The sequence below is a fragment of the Carassius carassius genome, chromosome 5 (assembly GCF_963082965.1).
Source record: "Carassius carassius chromosome 5, fCarCar2.1, whole genome shotgun sequence".
Classification (NCBI taxonomy): Eukaryota; Metazoa; Chordata; class Actinopteri; order Cypriniformes; family Cyprinidae; genus Carassius; species Carassius carassius.
The window spans coordinates 20,199,284-20,221,301 of NC_081759.1; the positions used below are offsets into that span (position 1 = coordinate 20,199,284).

At 39.1% G+C, this 22,018-nt stretch overlaps 3 protein-coding genes across 15 annotated transcripts in view; 1 reads left to right on the plus strand and 2 right to left on the minus strand.

Moving 5' to 3' along the window:
* Positions 1 to 6,588, plus strand: part of LOC132140952 (potassium channel subfamily T member 1-like) — a 104,142-nt gene extending 97,554 nt beyond the window's left edge. For 4 of the 9 annotated variants that reach the window (XM_059550052.1, XM_059550054.1, XM_059550057.1 and 1 more), the window contains 5 exons: positions 6 to 134; positions 1,085 to 1,376; positions 2,615 to 2,677; positions 5,446 to 5,530; positions 6,394 to 6,588. In XM_059550052.1, the coding sequence (XP_059406035.1) occupies positions 6 to 134; positions 1,085 to 1,376; positions 2,615 to 2,677; positions 5,446 to 5,530; positions 6,394 to 6,511 (687 nt within the window). In that variant the 3' untranslated portion in view covers positions 6,512 to 6,588. Of the gene's footprint in view, positions 1 to 5; positions 135 to 1,084; positions 1,377 to 2,614; positions 2,718 to 2,899; positions 3,583 to 5,445; positions 5,531 to 6,393 lie in introns of those variants that run through there. The other 5 variants (XM_059550055.1, XM_059550056.1, XM_059550053.1 and 2 more) reach the window with 4 other exon arrangements.
* A 1,115-nt stretch (positions 6,589 to 7,703) lies between these two features.
* LOC132140953 (uncharacterized) lies at positions 7,704 to 12,919 on the minus strand. Of its 2 annotated transcripts, XM_059550061.1 has the most exons (5): positions 12,599 to 12,919; positions 12,420 to 12,518; positions 11,122 to 11,646; positions 10,801 to 11,043; positions 7,704 to 10,697 (listed from the first exon to the last, which is right to left on the minus strand). In XM_059550061.1, exons 1-5 carry the CDS (start codon positions 12,615 to 12,617, stop codon positions 9,010 to 9,012), a joined length of 2,574 nt encoding a protein of 857 aa, XP_059406044.1. In that variant the 5' UTR covers positions 12,618 to 12,919; the 3' UTR covers positions 7,704 to 9,009. The 2 variants fall into 2 exon arrangements, with proteins under 2 accessions (XP_059406044.1, XP_059406043.1); XM_059550060.1 differs by having other exon boundaries at positions 12,420 to 12,919.
* A 129-nt stretch (positions 12,920 to 13,048) lies between these two features.
* The window catches only part of LOC132140951 (calmodulin-regulated spectrin-associated protein 1-B), a 36,977-nt gene continuing 28,007 nt past the window's right edge, over positions 13,049 to 22,018 (minus strand). For all 4 annotated transcript variants that reach the window (XM_059550051.1, XM_059550048.1, XM_059550047.1 and 1 more), the window contains 6 exons: positions 21,739 to 21,875; positions 21,396 to 21,622; positions 21,188 to 21,290; positions 20,927 to 21,048; positions 14,828 to 14,946; positions 13,049 to 14,723 (listed from right to left, as the gene is read on the minus strand). In XM_059550051.1, coding sequence (XP_059406034.1) covers positions 14,427 to 14,723; positions 14,828 to 14,946; positions 20,927 to 21,048; positions 21,188 to 21,290; positions 21,396 to 21,622; positions 21,739 to 21,875 — 1,005 coding nt within the window. In that variant the 3' untranslated portion in view covers positions 13,049 to 14,426. The remainder of the gene's footprint in view (positions 14,724 to 14,827; positions 14,947 to 20,926; positions 21,049 to 21,187; positions 21,291 to 21,395; positions 21,623 to 21,738; positions 21,876 to 22,018) is intronic.

Genomic DNA, 22,018 nt, shown 5'->3' on the forward strand with positions numbered 1-22,018 from the left:
AACAGATGAAGGTAACGGAAGAGGACTTATGGATCCGGACGTATGGAAGACTTTTCCAGAAGCTATGTTCATCCAGCTCAGAAATTCCCATTGGGATATACCGCACTGAATCTCACATGTTCTCCTCCTCAGAGGTAAGATGAGATGAAGAGTTCAGAAAGTTCAGACACAGCTGAATAAACTCATTTTAAACAGTTCATCCAGCTCCAGATGCTTGCATAGCAGATACGATCTGTAACTGTAACCTTTACTTCAAAAGACTAAGTGGTTGGGCAATATGTTTCATGTTAACATTCGTTTTAAAAACGACATGTTTCAATGATTCAGAGTCAACCCTTTCTTTTGAGAGACACTAAATTTATAAACGGTGCACTTTCAGATTTAAAACTTTGCAGGATGTTTTCATTCACTTAGAGCTGTGTTACACACTGCATGAAAGGTCATTTTCAAAAATCCATAATGGGGCATGCACTTTAAGAAGGTTTGCAAGCAGGTGAGAATACTTCTCCTCATTTCTCAACTACACTGTCATATATTAATGGAATGGTGCTGTTTCAGCTTTTTGTTTTCTGTCCAACATCCATTACATTCACTCACTCATTATGTGCTGCTGATCTGTATAATTTAATAAATGATAGGTTAATAAATAACACAGTTGTTTAAATTATTCAGTAATTTAAGTTGGTTTATTTAAAGGGTAATCAATAAATGTATTCACTCAATATTTTCTGTTCACTCAATGACTGCTGCTAAGGGTCCCCAAATATGTGGATTTCTTTCTAAAATATAAACACGGCTGTGCATTTTTATGGATTAATATCCATTTATACTCTGTGAGAAAAATGTTAGTGTAACATTAAAGTGTTGTTTCCAAAATTAAATAATTACTTTTTATTCGAACTGTTCTAAAGCTAGATCCAACATTAAAAAAAAAAAAAAAATTGTCTGTTATTCTTAAAGAGGCTGGTGGAAACTGGTACAAAAAAAGCTAAAATATAATGACAGCAGCCAACAGACAATGAAAATATCGTCATGCTTCTTAAACACTGTAAACCTATTGACAACCTGTTTCCATGCTGAGCAGTCTCAGGTGTCTGTGGAGGACAGTGAGGACCCGCAGGACCGCAGGGAATCCTGGAAAGAGAAAACCGCCCACAGAAACTCCACAGGGAGCGACCAATCAGAGCACCCACTTCTGCGGAAGAAGAGCATGCAGTGGGCGAGACGGCTGAGCAGAAAAAACACCAAAATACCCAGTCGAGCTGAACGCATCAGTCAACAGCGCCTGAACCTGTACCGACGCTCAGAGAGACAGGAGCTGTCAGAGCTGGTGAAGAACCGCATGAAGCACTTAGGGCTGCCCACTGTGGGATATGGTGAGTTTGACAAGGGGAAGTGAGTATTTCTATTCGTACCTACGAAAATACTGAAGCTACAGATCCCTTTTTATTGTTTTTTTTTGCTATAGTGCGTTATTATAAATGTACTATGCTGGAGATCAGTTTTCACAGTGTTTCTCTTTGTAAATCATATAATAGTGTCCCCTGCATCAATAATTATTCATCTGAAACGTCTTTTATCAGGGGTCACAGGAAAACGGCAGGTTAAAGAGAAACTAAATATAGATTACATGCTACTGTGTAATGGTTTTTTGTTGTTGTTGTTTGTTTTTTTTTATCTACATGGGGGTCCAAAGGTACTTATATTATGTATTATTTTTATTATCTTTACATCCAAATTATGTAACTGACATACTGCTTTGAGTATAGTTACATTTTTAATGATTATCTTAAATTGTTCAAGCTGCATGAACTCCACAAGTTTGGGTCAAAGCTCTCCAGTATGATCTGAGATGATACAAACAACATCTTGAACTCCAGAGGAAGCAAGAACATCTGACCTTCTGTAGGCAGAGTCACATAATTACAAATGTATTTCTTTATATGTTTGGTGATACAGAAATCATGTAGAATCTTACATTTTATCGTAATTTTACTATTTGTTTGATTTTATTGATATTTTTTATTTATTTACCAATGTCCCGAAACATATTTCCAGAGATAAACAAAGATTTCTTAATACTCTCAAACCTTTGGACTTCACTGTGTATCGTAGATGTTTTTAAGAAGAAACATTTCCTGTAATATAAAAGGTGGGTTCATTGTGTCTTAATGAATATCTTTTATTGTTGAAGGATAGATCGCCATTGACTTTTGCATTGTTGTTTATTCTATTCACTTTCTATCCTCACTGTTGCAAAAAAATCATTCTCTACTTTTCACTAGTCAGCCCTGAGAAATACTGTTGAAAACTGAAGATGAAATGTATTTTTTCAAGTTAAAACTACTTCCTGTCTCATCATACACAGACATCTATGCACTTTATCTTTTAAAAATTAGATGTAAACCATAGTGTTCTGTTATTGATGACATTTTAAAATAACTATAACAAATATAAACCTTAGCAGTCATAATAAAGTAATTTGAGAATGTGTTTTTTTGCACGGTGACACTTTCTTGATCTTTCTCTTTAAAAAGTGCTGCTTTCTCTGCTGCTTGCTTGACCTTTTCTTTCTTATCTCTTTTCACTTCGGCCTTTTCTCCGCACACTGTAGAGGACGTAGCTAATTTAACAGCAAGTGATGTGATGAACCGAGTAAATCTGGGATATCTGCAAGGTAAATCCACCCAACATCACTGGTCCTGTAGTATAGGATTGTTTCAGTGGATCAAGTCACTGGAGTAGTGAGCTGAATGAAACCTAAAGCTCTGGAGACGGATGTCAGTTGGAACCCCACTGCTCGATTTGTCCAGTGATATTATTTAGAATGGCATAGACGTGTTTAGTAGGATAATAAGCATTGAAAGCCAAAGGAAAACACTTTGTGGCATTTTAAAAGGAATAGTTCAGACCAAAACATAAAAAATTGCTGAAAATGTACTCCCCCTCAGACCATCATTTGTTCACCAGTGAATGGGTGCCATCAGAATGAGAGTCCAAACAGCTGATAAAAACATCACAATAATCCACAAGCATTCCAATTAATGTCTTGTGAAGTGAAAAGCTTCCTGCTAAAACATGAGTGCTCTATTTGTAATATTGCTTTCTCCAGTGAAAAAGCCATCTTGTCTGTATCGGGAGTGGAATGTGCACAGATCAAGCACTGTTTACAGGCAAAAATTGTTCTTAACAATATGTCAGTGGATTTTGTTGTCAGAGGACAACAGAGGTTGGAGTTTTTCACTGGAGAAAGTGTTATGGATTATGGACTGATATGTTGGCCAGAAGCACTGGTATAAAACGTGTTAATGTTGGATTTCTCCAAATCTGTTCTGATGAAGAAACAAACTCATCTACATCTTGGATAGCCTGAGACTGAGTACATTTTCAACAAATGTGAGGTTGTGGGTAAACTATTCCTTTAACAGGCCTTTATTATTTTATTTTAGATCACATTGAAAATTCGCTGCAATTCAGTTTTTTATTTTTTATGTAACTGATTCTTAAATTTAAGTACATGGAAATGTCTAAAGTCTGCTGCCTGCAGTTCTCCTTTTACAACATTTTTTCCAGATGACATCTTCATTACCTCTTATCTTAAAAACAGACCGCAGGAAACTGCTGGCCATTGACATTATAATGACGCTGGACAAAAGAGTGTGATTTAGAAACATGGTTTAACAGCCGCTGTGCTTATCTGTAAAGCCAACTGATATCATTATACTCAAATTTGCATTTATGTATAATTCATTATTACACAGCTCACTGGAATACTTGATTTTGATTGGTCAACTGCAGCATTCAGCAGTCTTATATAATGACCACTAAGCTATTAAACTTAATGTTGTCCCATTTGAGTCATTTCAATTCAAATTAATATTTCACATCCAATTGTTTTTATATAGTGGTGTAATAATCGTTATAATGCACAGTCAGCCAGTCATTATTGCAAAAAACCTTAAGCTTTTTGTTCACTCTGTCAGGATTTGTTCCACAGTGATGACTGTACCTTATTCCATACTTATACTGTACATAAATGCAAAAAAGTAAAAAATGTATAGCATTTTACAATGAATTAAATACAATTATGGATAAAGTCTCCAAGTTTATTATGCATAGACTATGTGGGTGTAATATACAGTATATGTAGACATTGTATTTTCAACATAGCCACTTTCATTACATTTTTTTATGTGAATGCAGTATTTATTTGATGTTATTATTTATTCAATGTTTTTTTTTACCTAATCAGCAGTATCACACCTAAGATTTTGTATCAGTATAATTGCAAAAACATGCTCCTGAACAACGTCATTTAACAGCAGTGCTGACCTGTTTCTGAAATAATGAAGTCTAATTTTATAGTTAAATTAGTGATGTAGTTGTCTTTTTCTCCTCTGGTACAAATTGAAGAGGGTACTTACATGACAGAGAGTACTGCAGGTACTCACCGGCATCTGAGCATTGATATAAGACATGATGAGCGAGGCCTTTTGATTCCAAGATGTTTGGACAGAGTGGAGTAGAAAGCATTCAGTCTTTGTCGGAATGGTCCATCTAGAGCAGGTATTTAGGCGTACACTTGTAAGTCTGCTTGTACTGATTTACAGTTTTTTAAAATGATTTTTAATTGGGGGTTACTGGGAGAAGTATTTGGGTTTCCCAATGGTGTAATTGGTTAATTAGCATTTGGCTATTGACTCCTCCCAATCCCACACTACTAATGTTTTTTGCTTCACTCTGATTGGTTGAGCCTTGGCTTGGTGGGCCTGATAAATCCTCTAAGCATGCTTATATCTGTGTGTGTTGGTCTTACTGTTTGCTGACTTTGGGCTGTGTGTTGGCATGGCAACGAGCAACTTTCACTTAGTCAGCTGTGGTTATGATGCAGTAGACGGATGGATGGATGAATGGATGGATTGAGAGACTGAATGCGTGGGTGGATGCGGACCCTGTCTGCATGCGTCCGCGCATGGGGTGCGCTTGCGGTTGCATGGGCGTTCCGTAAATGCAGCCATGCCCTGTCAGTAACGGTTAGCCCTTCTCTCTCTTTTACCTGGCCTGGCTCTATAAGTGGCTCAAACAGGTGGGTTTGGAGAAGCAGAGGCACTTTGCCCCAGTCTTGAGTCCCTTATTTCCAGACCTGCAAAGGTTCACACTTCTCAGTCATTTACAAGCAGGTAAAATACAACAAAGCCCCAGAAACCCAGCCAACAAAATCCAAACACAGTGGGGTTACACAACAACTGCCTTCCAAATTTTGTGGAAAATTTGATTTTAATATATTTTGCAATATTTTTTTTGTTGTCTATTCTGACTCTATTCTGATTTGTAGAAGGAACAGAGATAAATGTTATGGCTAATTTCTCAGAATAAATGTTTTAGATTATTAAGAACTGATATGGGTTAAGTATCATAGTGATACTGTTTTTTTTTCTCTTGCAGATGAAATGAATGATAATCAGAACACATTGTCATATGTGCTGATAAACCCTCCTCCGGACACCATTCTAGAGCTCAACGACATTGTGTAAGTGGCATATTTTAAGGGGGAATTGTGCAGTTTTATTAATGTTGTGAAACTTATTTTCCAGTTAAATGTGACAAGAAAACAATTTATAAGTCTGTAGATGTAGTACAAAGAAAAGGAAACTGTAAATAAGATGTATATTTATAAAATATTTATTTGTCAAATGCTGTCTGCCTTTGTGTGCAAAGTGTGTTAAATGCTACTTAATTTGTGCTATTTATTTTATGTAAATGGTGTTAGATGCCATTTATACTTGCAAATAGTGGCAAACACTGTATATACAATATAAAACCGTATGCAATTATAAAAACATTTTCTTAAGCCAAACATGTTGCCAGCCCGTCCAATCAGTGTGAGGTTTATACCATTTATAGGCCTTTGCAATATCTATTTGGTACTTTACTTCATCCTTTTCTTAATTAATAATAAAAATAAATTTGGCAGCAAGACAGCTTTTGCACTAAAATAGTCAATCCATCATCAGCATTTGGCTCAACCAATGGCATGTATTTGGTGTGGGAATACCCCGCTAATAATTAACTTTTAAGTTCAACTTTTGCCTCAATAAACTCCTAGTTTACTGCTTATTAATAGTTGGTAAGGTAGTTAAGTTTAGGTATGGGAATCAAGTATATGGTCATGCAGAATAAGGCATTAATAAGTTCCAGTAAACTGCTTATATACTATCACATTAGGGTTATGCTACAATATGAACACAATATACAATTTGCAATATTTTGCAAATACATTTTGGTGTTGCTTATAGCACTTAAATATACACTTCATTTTTTTTAAACATTTTATGATTTGACATACAATGAGATGGTTTCTAACCATTCAACCTGTTTTCCAAATTTCTGTAGCTACATCATCCGCTCTGATCCGCTGGCACACGTCCCTGAGAATCTCCCAGGGGCTCCGGCCGGAGCCAAGCTACGACAAGACTATGGACCTGACACCAGGGATGAAACCCATCTGTAAGAACAGGAAGTTCTTGTTAACCCTCTACCCACCCTCCTCTGCCTTGAGCTGCTACAGTCTGACAGGACACACATCCAACCAACCAACCGAAAGACCACACAGACACGACCCATGTGCCAACACATTCACTACCCAAGCTGCACAATGGCTAGAACTTTACTACTGAAACACTTTACAGATGTCTCTTTTTTACGACACGGATATATAGAATCTCGTGGCACTTTTCAGACTTCTCTAAATGTGGCTTGTCATTAATTTTTTGTATTTTAAGACTTGGCTCAGTGCGAGTGTGGGGTGTTGAATCACTTTGGACCAAACAAGCTGTCCAAGCACTTTGGATTTATAAGGCAGTAAATATCAGAAAGAGTAAAGCAGTATTCAAGAGGGCAGCGAAGGACAGAAGGAAGAAACAACTATTATGCCAGTAAGCTGACCCAAACACTGGATAGTGCCCTGTCATACATGCAAGGTGTTTCAGTATGATATTGAACAGAATAAGTTTACATCAGTGCTATATGTGTACATGTATATCATAAGTTAGAGACATATTCTTTACATGCTCAGTGACCTTAGTATTCACAGTATTTTGTTGTGATTTCGTCCTCAAAGCACAAAGAGTCTTACGTTTGAAACTGCTAATCCCAAGATGAAACTTTTACGTGTGATTGAACACCATGATGTTTTACAATAAATCGGTGCCAATTATCACAATAAATGTTATCATATGCCAGTTTACATTTGCCGGGAAGAGAAGCTAGATCAATTGCCATACAATTTCAAATTTAAAGCAAAAAAATTTAAAATATTCTACATGGTTCTTCTTAAGACTGACAAGAACTGTACTGCACCAGCAGAAATGTGCTTCAGGTGTGTCACAGTTAATTCATGGATCTTGAAGAGATGCCAAATGGTAATATACAGTACATAAAATCAATATTGAAATTATGTTCGGGTTATACATGAGAAAATATTAGATGTAATACATACTGTTGGTAACCATTGTTTATCAGTGATGTTTTGCCTCAAAGCTAATAAGTTTTCTTTGTTTTTCTCTTTACAACAGCATTCAGCATTTCTAAAAAATAATTGGTTATTTAATATTTTTATTATTTCGGTGTGCACAATGTACGTTACTGCTCATTTAGGACAAAAAGGTATATCTATAGATCTAAATAAAGGGAGAGAGAGAGCATGAGGGAGAGTATACATTTGAATTTGCCGATTTTATTGCACTAAGCTCTGCTGAGCGGTAAACAGTAACCCTTTAAACTACATAAAACATTACAAATTTTACATTTCACAATACATTAGTTTTTGCCTTCTGTATTAATCCATTGTTCATTGTCATTTCCATCAGTATATGGAGCTGACATTTAAAGCCATCATGGAAAGCTGCTTTTGATTTTACTCTTTCTATTCTTTTAACAGATGTATTCATCTTTCACTGAACAGAAAATGTGAATGTCCACTTCGTGCAAAGTAGCTAAGATTGAATACCTCTAATACCATTCTTACCTGATTGTCTCCACGAAAAAATTTGATTGATGACAGTAAAAGCAACGAAACGGGAATCCTTGTAGCCATTATGTTTCAAATATTTATTTTATAATTCTTTATTATTCATGTTTATTGCGTATTTAAGGCATTTTTCTGTCTTATTTTGCTTCTACTGATCTGGCATATCAGATTATTTACTGCTTAGCTCCAAGACTGTCAGTAGTAATTGAATGTCAACCCTTGACATGTCGAGCAGAATACTGTACAGCTCATCAGACTATATTCATGTTTTTTGCTTGCGTAAAGATGTTGTCACTTACATTCTGTCCATTGTTTACGGTTTTCTCATGCAGAATGCTTTGGGAATGTTTTTAAAATAATGTTTTCCTAAATTAATAGCCATAATTGGAAAGGATATGCAAAATGTGCATGTTAAAAATCGCCTGCCAGATTCCTTATTTTTGACTAGTTCCCTGAGATTTAAACCTGATCGGCTGATTACAGCTGTTGTAATTTACAACAATTTCTTTATTTTTTCCAGTAGTTTTAGAAAAACATGGACCATGCATGTCCTAATCTTGCCAAATGTGTCAGAGACCCATGTTTACATTTGCTGGCTCCTGTTTTTGGATTGTCTGGAACACTCGTCTAAATTTTGTACAATTTCTTAAATGAAGTCTGTACCTACATGTAAGAATGAATCAATAAATGCTGCATGCAGCCAGAGAAATGTGGCATTATTTTTCTACCAATAGATACTTCGACTGTTGATTCATAGGTTCATACATTTATTTATTTTTTATTTACTAATGCAGTAAAAAAATCCAAATGTCTGTACATACCAGGTGCATTTTTACATACCATATCCATTATTAGATTTTGCATATTTTAGAGGGTGTTTTGCAGGTTTTACCTTACAGAGCAGAAGAACAGATTATTTTGAGATCTTTTTAATATAAATTTTTCCATCAATTGTATATTTAGAAACATACTTCCAGTACTTAACGACTCTGTTTGAGTTTGGTTTTGTTTTTTTGTGTTTGTCTCCACCTGTCTCGGGTCCAGCGCCCATGATTTTCCACCACCTCATGTAGCAGGTCTATAAAGGTGTACTCATTGCCCAGCAACAGGCTGTCATCTTTTGGAGAACCTCCCGGAGGGGGCGCTCTTGAGTCAGACCCTTCACACATCTGACCTTGCCGTAGTCTCTGTGCAGCTTTCCCTGCTCTCTTGGACGGCTTCTGCAATTCTGATGCAACCTGCTCTCTTTGGTCAACTCTGTGTGCTTTTGTTTTTATGTTCTGCATTTCCTCAACATCATCTTTGTTGTTTACCTCCTCTCGAAAACCAGGCTTTGACTTGCTGCTACCAAATGATGGATTAAAAAAGCTGAATTCAGAGCAGACTTCACTTTCATCAATTGGCGAGTTCTTGGCGGACAAGTCGGAAAAGATGTTCGACTCGAGACCTGACATCCAAGTTTCCCCATTTGTAATAATTCTGCCATCCTCCCTTGGTGACATATTAGAGAAGCATTCCTTTGCACTGAAATGCAGGACTCTCTGATTGGATGACTCCAGACTTGCCCTGTAAGTGTGCTCATCAATAGTGACCCGGACATCTTCCATTGGTAATGGGATTTCAGGCAGAAACTCTATTGCAGTGAACTGTGGGGCAGTTGGGAAGATTGCAGGAGAAATGTTGGGTGGAAATGGTCTAATTTCATGCCTGCAACCAGATACAAATATCAGTTGTGGGAACACATTGAGGACTTGTTGATTTTGAGCCCACTGCTTCTTCCACTGGGCCGCAGTTGGAGGCCAGGTAAGTACACGTCGAATAGGTCTTGAAGGTCTAGATGTTCCTTTAGCAGTATTCTGATCAAGCCCAGTGGTCTGCTTTTCTGGATCAGCACCGATCGTGAGGTATGGCAGGTTTTCATCAGGCTCCTCAGACTGGGACGTGACATGTTTTAGCTGGAGAACATCTTGACTGCTTCCTGCTCCATCCGCCAACTCGTTCAGGTGATCCAACACATTGTTCAACACTCTATGCTGATGAACGTCTTTATCTACGCTTGTTCCGTCTCGAACGCTCTCATCAGTATCTTCATCTTTTTCTCCAAGCTCCTCATGTGATTCCAGAGCGTCAGTGGTGTTACTAACCTCAGTGGATCCCTCTTTCTCCTCATCTGCTATGCGTTTTCCATCCTCCAACTTCTCCACCTCCTCAGTATTAACACACTGATTGTCTTTTGTTTTTTCTGAGATCATCCATCCATTGTAATACTCATCATTCCTTACCCCAACTTCATCCGCTTCTGTCGGTTTAGAAAACATCTCCATCCTGCACAAGACCGGCCCAGCAGATCTCACACGTTTAATGGGTTCTCTGGTGTCATATGGCCCTGATGAATAAATATGGTAAATCTGTGATATCTTCTCATCTCCAACCACCATCTGGTTTGCCGTCAATAACACTTCTGTTGTGGCAATATGGGTTTTATTTGCGATTTCAGATTTCACTTTTCTGTTTTCTTCTCCATTGCTTTTTGCAGTTGATTCACTGGTTCGAATCATTTCAGATTTCTCTGAAGCAGGTTTTACAGTCTGTAGATGTCTCCTCTCTCGTTTCCTGTGATATAATGCTGAAAGGACACAGATGACAAGAACCAGGGCACACAGTACCACTGGTTACATAATAAAAAGGTTAGTCATGCACAACGGAAGCTACCGGACATGAAAGTTACCCAGCTGAGGGATGAATTAATGCCATGAATCAGTTCCACCTACCAATAAAAATGATTAAAGTCGAGTGACCAATTATAAGAGGTTTGGTTATTAATACAGTGGCAGGGTTCCCGGTGCCAGCACCTCCAGTGGTCAGGTTCATAGTGGCAAGACTGGTAGTGGTAGGGCTCATGGATGTGAAGGTTTTACACTCTGGTACCTGCCATATTGGTACACCTTCCAAATCAGGAGGGCTATTGCAGCACACCAGCATCTCATTCTCCAGAAGAGAGGCATTCTGCAGACCTGCAAGCATTTATCAGAGTATCAAAAATGAATATTTCAACAGCATTAGATAAGTACAAGATGGAAATGAATGCATACCTCTCAGGTATTTGACAAAGTCATTCACAGAGCAGGAGCAGTCCCAGGGATTTCCATCCAAGTGGATCTTTGTGCCATTAAGTGGAAGAAACACATCCGTACTCAAATTTGTCAGTTTGTTGTTGGACAAGTCTAAGTGCCTCAGTTTACTGAGACCAAGAAAAGTGCTTGGGGTTATAGTGTGAACCTGGTTCTGAGACAAGTTTAGGTTGAGCAGGTTTGACAGCCCATTAAGAGAACTATGTTCCAGTGTAGAGATTTTATTATTTGAGAGTCTGAGTGTCTCAAGTGTAACCTTATGGCTGAACCAGTTTGAGGAGACTTGGGAGAGATGATTACTGTGCAAATTGAGTGTTTTGAGGTTTTGAAACCTATCAAAGGTCTGCGGTCCTATTGCTGTGATACCTTGGTGTGCCATAGTCAGACTGTTCACAGAGGTCAGACTGGTGCTGTTAAACATAGACAAGCTGATTTCTCCTAAACCACTCACAAAGATAATCACAGAGGTCAAACCAGCAGGATAATCTATAGAGAAAAGAAGAAAAGTTCATCTAAAATAACTTATCAACACATCATTCAAAATCTTTGACTTTCCTCTATAGAACACATAAGGAAATGTTGGGCAGAATGTTCAAGCTACACTTTTCCAAACAATGAAAGTCAATGGTGACCAGGGATTAGGTAAGATTTCCAGTGAAAAAACATTTCAATCAGTTTTGCTTTTGTTGAAGAGATCATTGGTTTTTTTTTTTTTATGCTGTCAAACGATTAATCGCATCCAAAATAAAAAGTTTTGTTTACATATGTTTGTGTGCTGTGTATATTTATGTATATATAAATACACATTCATATTTCAGGAAAATGTTTATATATTACATATAAACTATGAATATAGACATAAGTACATGTAAATATTTTCTAAATATATACTGTACAGGTATGTCTGTGTATTTATATACAGTATACTATACACCGCACATAATTTTATTTTGGATGCAATTAATCATTTGACAGCAATAGTTTTTTGTCCTTTCAGTAGCTTGACATACACTGGTCACCATTCACTTTCACCAATTGTAGAAGTGCAGCAATAACATTCTTCAAAACGTATTTTATTAAGCCATAGGAGTTGGAACGACATGAAAGTAAACCGTAACAACTATCTTTTGAGAGATCTCTTAGCTAAAATGCAATTATCCAAACATCTGTAGCTGGCATTTATCTGACCAACTTCTCTAGCAGATAACATGCACATACTTTTTGTGACGAGCAAGTGACTTCAGACCATCCTACTGTACCTTCTGGTATCTCTTTGCAAACAAAGTCCGTATCGGTGTATATACAAGGCTGTAACCATGCCTCATGTATATACTGGAACACCACAAAAATAAAAAGAGCTAGGCAGATAAAAAAGAAACATTCGTCACAATTACTTGATTTTGAAGCCAACATCAAATCAGAGTGCAATAATACTCACCGTGCATCCTGACAAACATCAAATAACTAAGTCTTCTTGTCTAATGACCATCCATCCACCGAATGCCTGACCTGTTGAGCCCCCCGCTGAGGATAAACCACCAGTTACCAGGATACAAATGTGTCTTCAGTGGACTGTCAAGGATACAGTGCTTGTCGATGAGGCTGTGGTGTTCCAGTTGACAGAATTTGGGACGCCCATCACAAGACCACAAGTAATTAGACTGCCATCATTTCTTGCAATCACCCAACAACAGTAAAGCTATGAATACAAAAGTTTATCAACTGCCGACATGAAAAGTTCAAGTAGTGTCAATTTTGCACAATACTTGGTACTAATATTCATTACTATGAGGTAAGCTCACGTACTGTATAATGCAAAAGGTGTTATAAAATAAAGTGGAAGATGACAATGTCAATAATTAAAAGGAAAAAAAATAATGAGAATGAATTTGACTTGAAATATTTATTAATTCTCAGTCTTATTTAAAATAAAATATGGTAAAAGAAGCAAAATGATCAAGAATGAATAGTAGTGTTTAAAACAAACAAAAAAAGAAAACAGGTGATCAACATCGATACAATCTTTTAGTTGAGATATAAAAACACACAGGCAAAACTGCAATTTAAAATTAAATAATGCAACGATGTAAAGACAAGTCTAACACCTATTATTTGGAAACAGTAGTTTAAGAATCATTAAGGGGCTGTCAGTGTGCTCTTTTCGGTGTTAATAGTGTTTGAGAGATGTTTCTCGGTGTATAACAGAGTACCTTCACCTTTCACAACTACCTTTAGGAGAAAAAATGGTTTAGTAAGCCCTTTGAAATCCACCCCACTATACACCTTCATAAGCAAACAAATAAAGTGCATGTGCAACACTCAATTGATCTCGACACCAAACACGAGGCTTTTATGAGTGTTCTCCAACATCTAAACACAAAGATGTCGGCAGTGTTGACACTTCTTTCACTGAGGAATGTTTTCAACCTTGGTAAATAATTAGACAGCGACGGCAAGGGAAGTAACCGATTACGAATATATTAAATACTGTCATTCAAATCGTTTACAGCGACACTCTTCATAACAGAGCATGCTGCTCTTTTGCACGAGAAAAGCTCCAGTGCCAACATCAACATGATTACATTGCATGATATTACTTAAACATGATCATAAGTGCACCATAGTACAGACTGTCCAGAGGAGAGGCCGCTACAGAGTAGAACAGAAGAGAAGAGAACTGCATTTGACATGTATCAAGGTCTGTTTGATACCCTATTGAAAGGACCACAGAGTTTCCAAAAAAAAACTATAGCCGAGCTGATTTTTTAAAGCGCCGAATAAACAGACATAGTACCACAATGCATGAAGGCCAAAAGTATGCAGACCTGGGATTTTCCCAGTGACAACAGAGGAACAGCATGTTTTGGAGGCAAAAAAGTTTTGTTGAGGGCCAAGTCAGCTATTTTTTACATGAATTTGAGTTCTGGCAGTCCTTAGAGCCAACAGACATGTTTTGAAGACGCTAAGAGGAAAACTTGTATCCCTCGCAAAAAAAGGGGAAACGGATCAAAAACAATCATGGGGGAAGCGCTTCGTTTAAACGAGCTAATCAGTGCCAAACTAATAAATACTTCAAGTAACAAAAAAATGTATCATGTAAAAAGACCACAGGATTGTGAGTAAAGGACTACTTCAACCCAAAACACATTCAAATGAAGTGCATGTTCATTCATGCCTGTTTGTTTGTCCAGCGAGCCTCTTCCATCCAAACTCTGATGGAAGCAGTTAAGTAATTACGCGCCTCATTGCAAAAGTGCAATCGAACTTCACTTTCCGCTTTTTTTTGGCCCTGCAGGTCTTTTGGCTTGCCACAGGTGGTTATGGATAGTCAGTGCATCTACACTAACAGACACAGTCTTGGCAGGGATTACAGTGAACTGCTTGCGGTCCGAGCTGTACTTGTAGAGTTTGTCAATCATCTTCTTAGTGATGCTCTTGGGCCCTGTGCCGGTGAGCTTGAGGATCTCCTCTGTGTCGGGGAAGTAGGAGTAAAGAGCTCTGAACTGACAGCCACTGTCCCGGAACAGAATCATCAAGTGGTTGGATTCGCACTTCTCCAGCTCCTACCGGTCAAATAATTGAAAAAAGTAACTAAAAGTAACAAAACTGATTGGTTACATCACCACATGCTATATGCATGCCATGAACCTGCAAACTGATTACACACCTCAAGAATGGAGTTCTTCTGCGGTTCGTTTACTTTTCCCGCTAAGCAGCAATGAGCGATGGCGTTGTGGATTATAGGCTTGTTGGACTTTGCACTTGGCTCTTTGAAAAGCTTGGGTCCTACAGTGACAACAACAAAAACATCAATACACAATAGACATATGAAGCATATAAGGTCATGGATTTTTTTTTCTCCTCATCTCTGATTCATTCTTCATTTTACCACATATACACTACCGTTTGGTAGTTTTTTTTTTTTTTTAAAATGTTTTTGAAATAAGCCTTTTATCCTTACCAAGGCTGGATTTATTTGATCAAAAAAAGAAAAAGAAAAAAGATTAATATTGCGAAATATTGCAACTGTTTTCTATTTGAATATATTTTAAAATGTCTAGGGCTGCAACTAACTAACATCAGAACTAACGATTATTTTGATAATCGATTAATCTGTCGATTATTTTTACGATTAATCGGTTTATGTACTTATGTTTTAGTTTTTTTCCATTTTTTCCCCCCAAGTAAATTATTAATAAATGGTCTTTATCCTTCAGCATAAATTTTTAAGAGATTTTAACCATTTTGCACTGTCATATCCTCATCAAAAATATACCTGGAGTTGTTTTATTATGTGTTAGTAATCCTTTGTCGAACTCTTCTGCAATCAGAACACTGACCCATACTCTAGCAAATTTCACAAGTAGATTTCAAATAATGTTTTCACCATGGCAGTCCTTAGAGCTCCTAAAGTAGTTTAACATCCCGAACAAAGCTTATTAAGGAATCTTTCAGAACATATTTTCACGAAGAATAAGGATAAAACAGAATAAAATTGCAGTGCATTGTATTTTATTATTTACTGGGAAACAGCTTTATAGCTTTTGCTGTGAAATTGTAAACAATCCTTCGAAAAAAGTGCCAATGGCATGAAACCTGAATGGAACTCACAATTTAAAGTAAAATCCATCAGAAGGTTGTCCAGAAAAAAAAATTGGACACACACAAAAAACCTGCTGTGTGAAAAAGAGCAGTGAATACTTAGAAAAAAAAAAGTGCATTTCAAATATCTTTAAACATTTACCTCTCTCATTCAATCATAATTAGGCTGCACGACTGAAATTTGAGCTGGTAAACGACAAACTGATCACAGAACATGTTTGTAAAGCTTTAGATTTTGACTTGGCGCCGGTACAGGATGGCTGCCTCCGTGACGTGCTCTGCATATGTTTTTGTCTTTTTGTTAGTTTGTCCTGTCTTTAGTTATATTCCTGCAATCAGTTTCACCAGGGATGAACTGCTGAACATTCGGCAGAACGCACCACAAGATGTTTTTCCGGATTTCAATTATTCAGACGTTTTACTGAATATTGTTATCGGAGGAGCAGAGCTGATCAAACGCTTCAGGACGCGCAGGCGGGGAAAGCGAGCTGGCGCGCTCGTCAGACTCAGGAAGCGCGGATTTCGAACGCCGTTGCCTAGCATCCATCTGGCAAATCTACGCTCTCTACCCAACAAAACGGACGAACTCCTTCTGCTTTCTCGGACAAATAAGGATTTCACACACTCTGCTGCTCTGTGTTTCACGGAAACCTGGCTGAATAACACCATACCGGACAGCGCGCTCCATCTGCCGGGCTTTCAGCTGTTTAGAGCGGATCGCAACACAGAATCAACGGGGAAATCGCGCGGCGGCGGGACATGCTTTTACATCAATGAACGGTGGTGTACAGATGTAACTGTGTTAAAGAAGATGTGCTGTCCTGATCTAGAAATGCAGTTTATCAACTGCAAGCCGTTCTATTCGCCGCGGGAGTTTCACTCGCTCATTCTGGTTAGTGTTTACATCCCTCCGCAAGCGCAAGTAAGTCTGGCTTTACAGAAACTCGCTGAGCACATCACAGAGATAGAACAACAACACCCGGACTCTGTTTTAATCATTCTCGGGGACTTTAATAAAGCCAATCTCTCCCGTGAACTGCCAAAATACAGACAGCATGTTACATGTCCCACCAGAGACAGTAATATATTGGATCACTGTTACACCACAATAAAGGATGCATATCACTCTGTTCCACGAGCAGCTTTGGGACGTTCTGATCACCTTCTGGTTCATCTTATACCGACCTACAGGCAGAAACTAAAATCAGCTAAACCTGTATTAAGGACCGTAAAAAGATGGACTAATGAAGCAGAGCAGGATTTACAATCTTGTTTTGACCTCACTGATTGGAGTGTTTTTGAAGCTGCTGCCACCGATCTGGACGAACTCACAGAGACCGTAACATCCTATATCAGTTTCTGTGAGGATATGTGTATTCCTACCAAGACTCAACTAAATTACAACAATGACAAACCGTGGTTCACTGCAAAACTCAGACAGCTCCGTCAGGCCAAAGAAGATGCTTACAGGAAGGGGGACAATGTCTTGTATAAACAGGCTAAATACACACTGGAAAAGGAGATCAGAGTGGCAAAGAGGAATTATTCTGAAAAAATAAGGACTCAGTTCACTTCGAACGACATCAGTGTGGAAAAGTCTAAAGAAGATCACCAATTACAAGACACCACCCCCAGCACTGTGGAAAATCAACGACTGGCAGACGATCTGATGAGTTTTACTGCAGGTTTGAAAGAACACCCATCACCTGCCCTGAACACCTCTCCACACAACCGTTCACACCAACAACAACTCCTGCAACCAACCCTGAATGCCTCTCCAAACAACCGTTCACACCATTAACAGCTCCTGCAACCCATCCTGAACACCTCTCCAATCAAGCATTCTCACCATTCACACCTCCTGCATCCCCCCTCTCCCCCACACCTGCAATACAGATCAGCGAGGATGCGGTGCGCCAGGTCTTCCGGAAGCAGAAAAGGAAAAAAGCACCAGGCCCAGATTGTGTTACACCAGCCTGTCTGAAATCCTGTGCTGACCAGCTGGCCCCCATCTTCACAAAGATCTTCAACAGATCGCTGGAGCTGTGCGAAGTCCCTTCATGCTTCAAACGCTCCACCATCATCCCCATCCCAAAGAAATCCAAAATTACAGGACTAAATGACTACAGGCCTGTGGCTCTAACGTCTGTAGTCATGAAGTCATTTGAAAAACTGGTGCTGGCCCACCTGAAGGACATCACTGGACCCTTGCTAGATCCTCTTCAGTTTGCCTACAGAGCAAACAGGTCTGTGGACGATGCAGTAAACATTGGACTGCATTATGTTCTGCAACCCCTAGACAGACCGGGGACCTATGTGAGGATCCTGTTTGTGGACTTCAGCTCGGCTTTTAACACGATCATGCCAAACCTCCTCCTGCCCAAACTAACTCAGCTCTCCGTGCCCACCTCCGTCTGTCAGTGGATCAACAGCTTCCTGACAGACAGGCAGCAGCTAGTGAGGCTGGGAAAATACACATCCAGCACCCGTACAATCAGCACCGGAGCTCCCCAGGACTGTGTTCTCTCCCCACTGCTCTTCTCCCTGTACACTAATGACTGCACATCTAAGGACCCCTCTGTCAAGCTCCTGAAGTTTGCAGATGACACCACACTCATCGGCCTCATTCAGGATGGTGACGAGTCTGCTTACAGACAGGAGGTTAAAGAGCTGGCTGTCTGGTGCACTCTCAACAACCTGGAGCTTAACACGCTCAAAACAGTGGAGATGACTGTGGACTTCAGGAGAAACCCCCCTGCACTCCCCGCACTCACCATCATGAACAGCACTGTGACTGCAGTGGAGTCATTCAGGTTCCTGGGCACCACTATCTCTCAGGACCTGAAGTGGGACATTCACATTGACTCCATTGTGAAAAAGGCCCAGCAGAGGTTGTACTTCCTTCGCCAGCTGAGGAAGTTTAACCTGCCACAGAATCTGCTGAAACAGATCTACTCCACCATCATCGAATCCATCCTCTGCACTTCAGTAACTGTCTGGTTCAGCTCAGCTTCTAAATCTGACCTCAGAAGACTACAGAGGGTAGTCCGGACGGCTGAGCGAATCATCGGTTCAACTCTCCCATCTATTCAAGAACTGTACTTATTTAGAGTGAGCAAAAGGGCTGTTAAAATCACTCTGGACCCCTCACATCCAGCACACTCCCTCTTTGAACTGTTGCCATCTGGTCGACGCTACAGAGCACTGAGCACCAGAACGACCAGACACAGGAATAGTTTCTTCCCTCAGGCAATCCATCTTATGAACAGCTGATACATACTGAACACACTACACTTTATATTTATATACACATACACTTAATTTATCTAACACACATACTTAGTATACACTTAAATTTTGCACATAATATACATGTACATACATAACTGCATTTTTGTAATATACCTGCCTACAATTGTCAATTTGCATATTGTCATTCCTTGTCTACTTATTTGTATTTTTTGTATTTTTATATTCTTTTATTATGTGTTTTATGTTCTGTCGCTGTCATTCTGTTGTACTGCGGAGCTTCTGTCATGAAAACAAATTCCTCGTATGTGTAAACATACCTGGCAATAAAAGCTCATTCTGATTCTGAAATGTTAACTGTTAAAAAGCAATGTTATCAGCTTTTACGACTAAACATTTGCAAACAACATTGTACTGGAGAATCTGCACAAATGAAAGTCTTAGGGGCCGTTCACAAATTGCGCCTAAAAACGTGTGGAAAACACTAGGCACACTGCTTTCTCCTTCTTTCCAAAGCGCTCGGGCAGAAGCGCCCCTGAGGCGTCTGCCTTTGCTAAGCAACCATGACGTGCTCTCTCCGACGCGGAAATTTCAGCAAAGGATAAATGGATTTGCAGCTTAAAAAATCGCTTGCAGTAGCTCTGCTACTAAATTCACATCACGCTGAATGCTGCAGAGACGCTGTTCGGGAAGCACGTGACATAAAACGAGGCCAGCTATTGGCTATTCGCTACTTCTCCTGCTGTACTGGCTGAGTATAACCTCCGGTGGCTCATTACTGCCACACTTTGGTCACCGCAGATTTGAAATATGCACGAAATGAGCCGCTTACGGCAAATAAGAGTTATTTAGCAACAAATCGATGACTAAATTAGTTGACAACTATTTTAATAATCAATTTTAATCGATTAAATCGATTCGTTGTTTCAGCTCTAAAAATGTCATTTATTCTTGTAATGATTTCTGTGATATAGAAATCATTTTAATATGCTTATTTGTTGCTCAAAAAGCAGGGATTTGGACCAATGGGATTTCACTGTGGGCGGGACTATCAAGTGTGACATAAATAGAAAGCAACTGACCACATTGTCTTTCCACATTGTCTTTCTCTGCTCTCATGGCTGGTTACGGCAACAACATTTTATCCCCTTAGATTTATCACTTGCCAATTTGTTGTTTCACCTGGTTAGGTCATGATATGCCTCTCAAAGCACTATACATCTCTCGCTGATGCACACTAGAGCTTCTCAGTCTCCATGATTAAAAGTTAACCTACCTCATCCATCACTCTGACACCCAACAAATGACACAAACCTTTCTATTCTCCTCGTAAACAATCCCTTGCCTTACATGGTTCAAAGACCCTGAGGTGAACAATAACAAGATAAAGTTGATCAATGTCAACTGAAACCATGCCATACTGAGCATTATCCAAATAATTTACATAAACTCAAGTATGTTTGCACTGATCTTTGAATACATAGCTTGAAAAGGTAGTTCTAATTTCAAACTAATTTTAGCTTTCGAGCAAAGCAATGCCTGTATTTATTCTACAAACATAAGCAATAGAACAAAAAAAAGATGTATTTGCCCTGTAAAATGCATTAGTCAACATTGTTAGCTAATTAAAAAGCAAACAAGTGAAACGCTTCAGAGTGCAGGTTTAAAGAACAAATTTATCCACTGATATATACCCAAACAAAAAACAGATGTGCACTCATATACTCAACTACACAGACAAACATTGCCTGATGCATAGTCAAGATCCGCATGCCGCTGTTTTTAACAAAGGAGGTTTTCCTGGTGTTGCGGAATCTAAAACAGTGTAAATTATTTAGTACTCCAGACCAGCATGTGGTACCCAGACACAAATATAAACCACTTGCATCCTACACAATGGAAAGTGAAAACTCACCAGTGTATTCCGCCATGGATGTTGATGTAATGGAAGATGCGGTGGAACCGTTGTCCCAGTCTCTCTCTGTAGTCCGACTGGAATTGCGACTGAGGCCTGGAAATGACTCTACTGATTCTCCTCTGTTAATGGAAAGAACGAACAGGAACATTAAAGTGCTTTGGAGGTCACAGTCTGAATACAGTCGATTGATTCTGAAACGAATTAATGAAATCCAAGCACGCGTCTGCACACAGCCTGTAGCACATGGGAAGGACTTACCGATGACATCCCGCCCCTCCCGAGTTGACACTGTCTGGTTCAGTGGTGGCCACAGAGGCCAGTGATAGGCTAGAGCCAGACTGTGCACTGATGAGATTCTCATCTGGTGAGGAACATAAGTTTCATTATTTTAGTTTAAGTGCCATCAAACATGTCTGCTGTTGGCTCAGTAACAATGCAACAGCAGAAGGCACAGTTTAATACTTACTGGTAGCAGGACATTTGTGAAGTGTATCAACTGATGGTTCTTCTTTTAGCACAGACTTCAGCCTTTGTTTTTTGGGCTTGGGCTTGGGCTTGGGCTTGGGCTGGGGCTGGGGCTGCTCTTGCTCCTCACACATCTCCTGCTGTTTTCTTCTAAGGTATTCCTGTTTTATTAACTCTCTCCTGGCTTTCTCCTCCTCTTTTCTGAGTCTTTCCTCTTCAGCTTTCCTCCTTGGAATTGGAAAAGAAAAGAGGCTTTAAACATACAAACTTCATGAAAAAGTTACAAAGCATCTCTTTGTCATAGTTATATTCATCACAGATGACACTTCAAAGGTAGTCAATACCTGGCTTCATCTCTTTTCAGCTCACTTTCAACCTCTAGCTGTTGCTTGCGGAGCCGAGCCTCCTCTGCCTTCCTCTGTTGTTTTAGCAGAAACGCCGCTCGCTTTTTGGCCAATTCATCCTCTGCTTTTTGCTCATCCTGCAGACATAAAACAACAAAATCCGTAGGAAAGTAAAACTAGAGAAACTTGTGCCTAAGTGGTTGTTTGTAGTTGCTAGTGTGTTATTTAGTGGGGTTTCTTGGCCACAAAGTGAGTGGGAAAGGTTACAAGTCATAGTTGA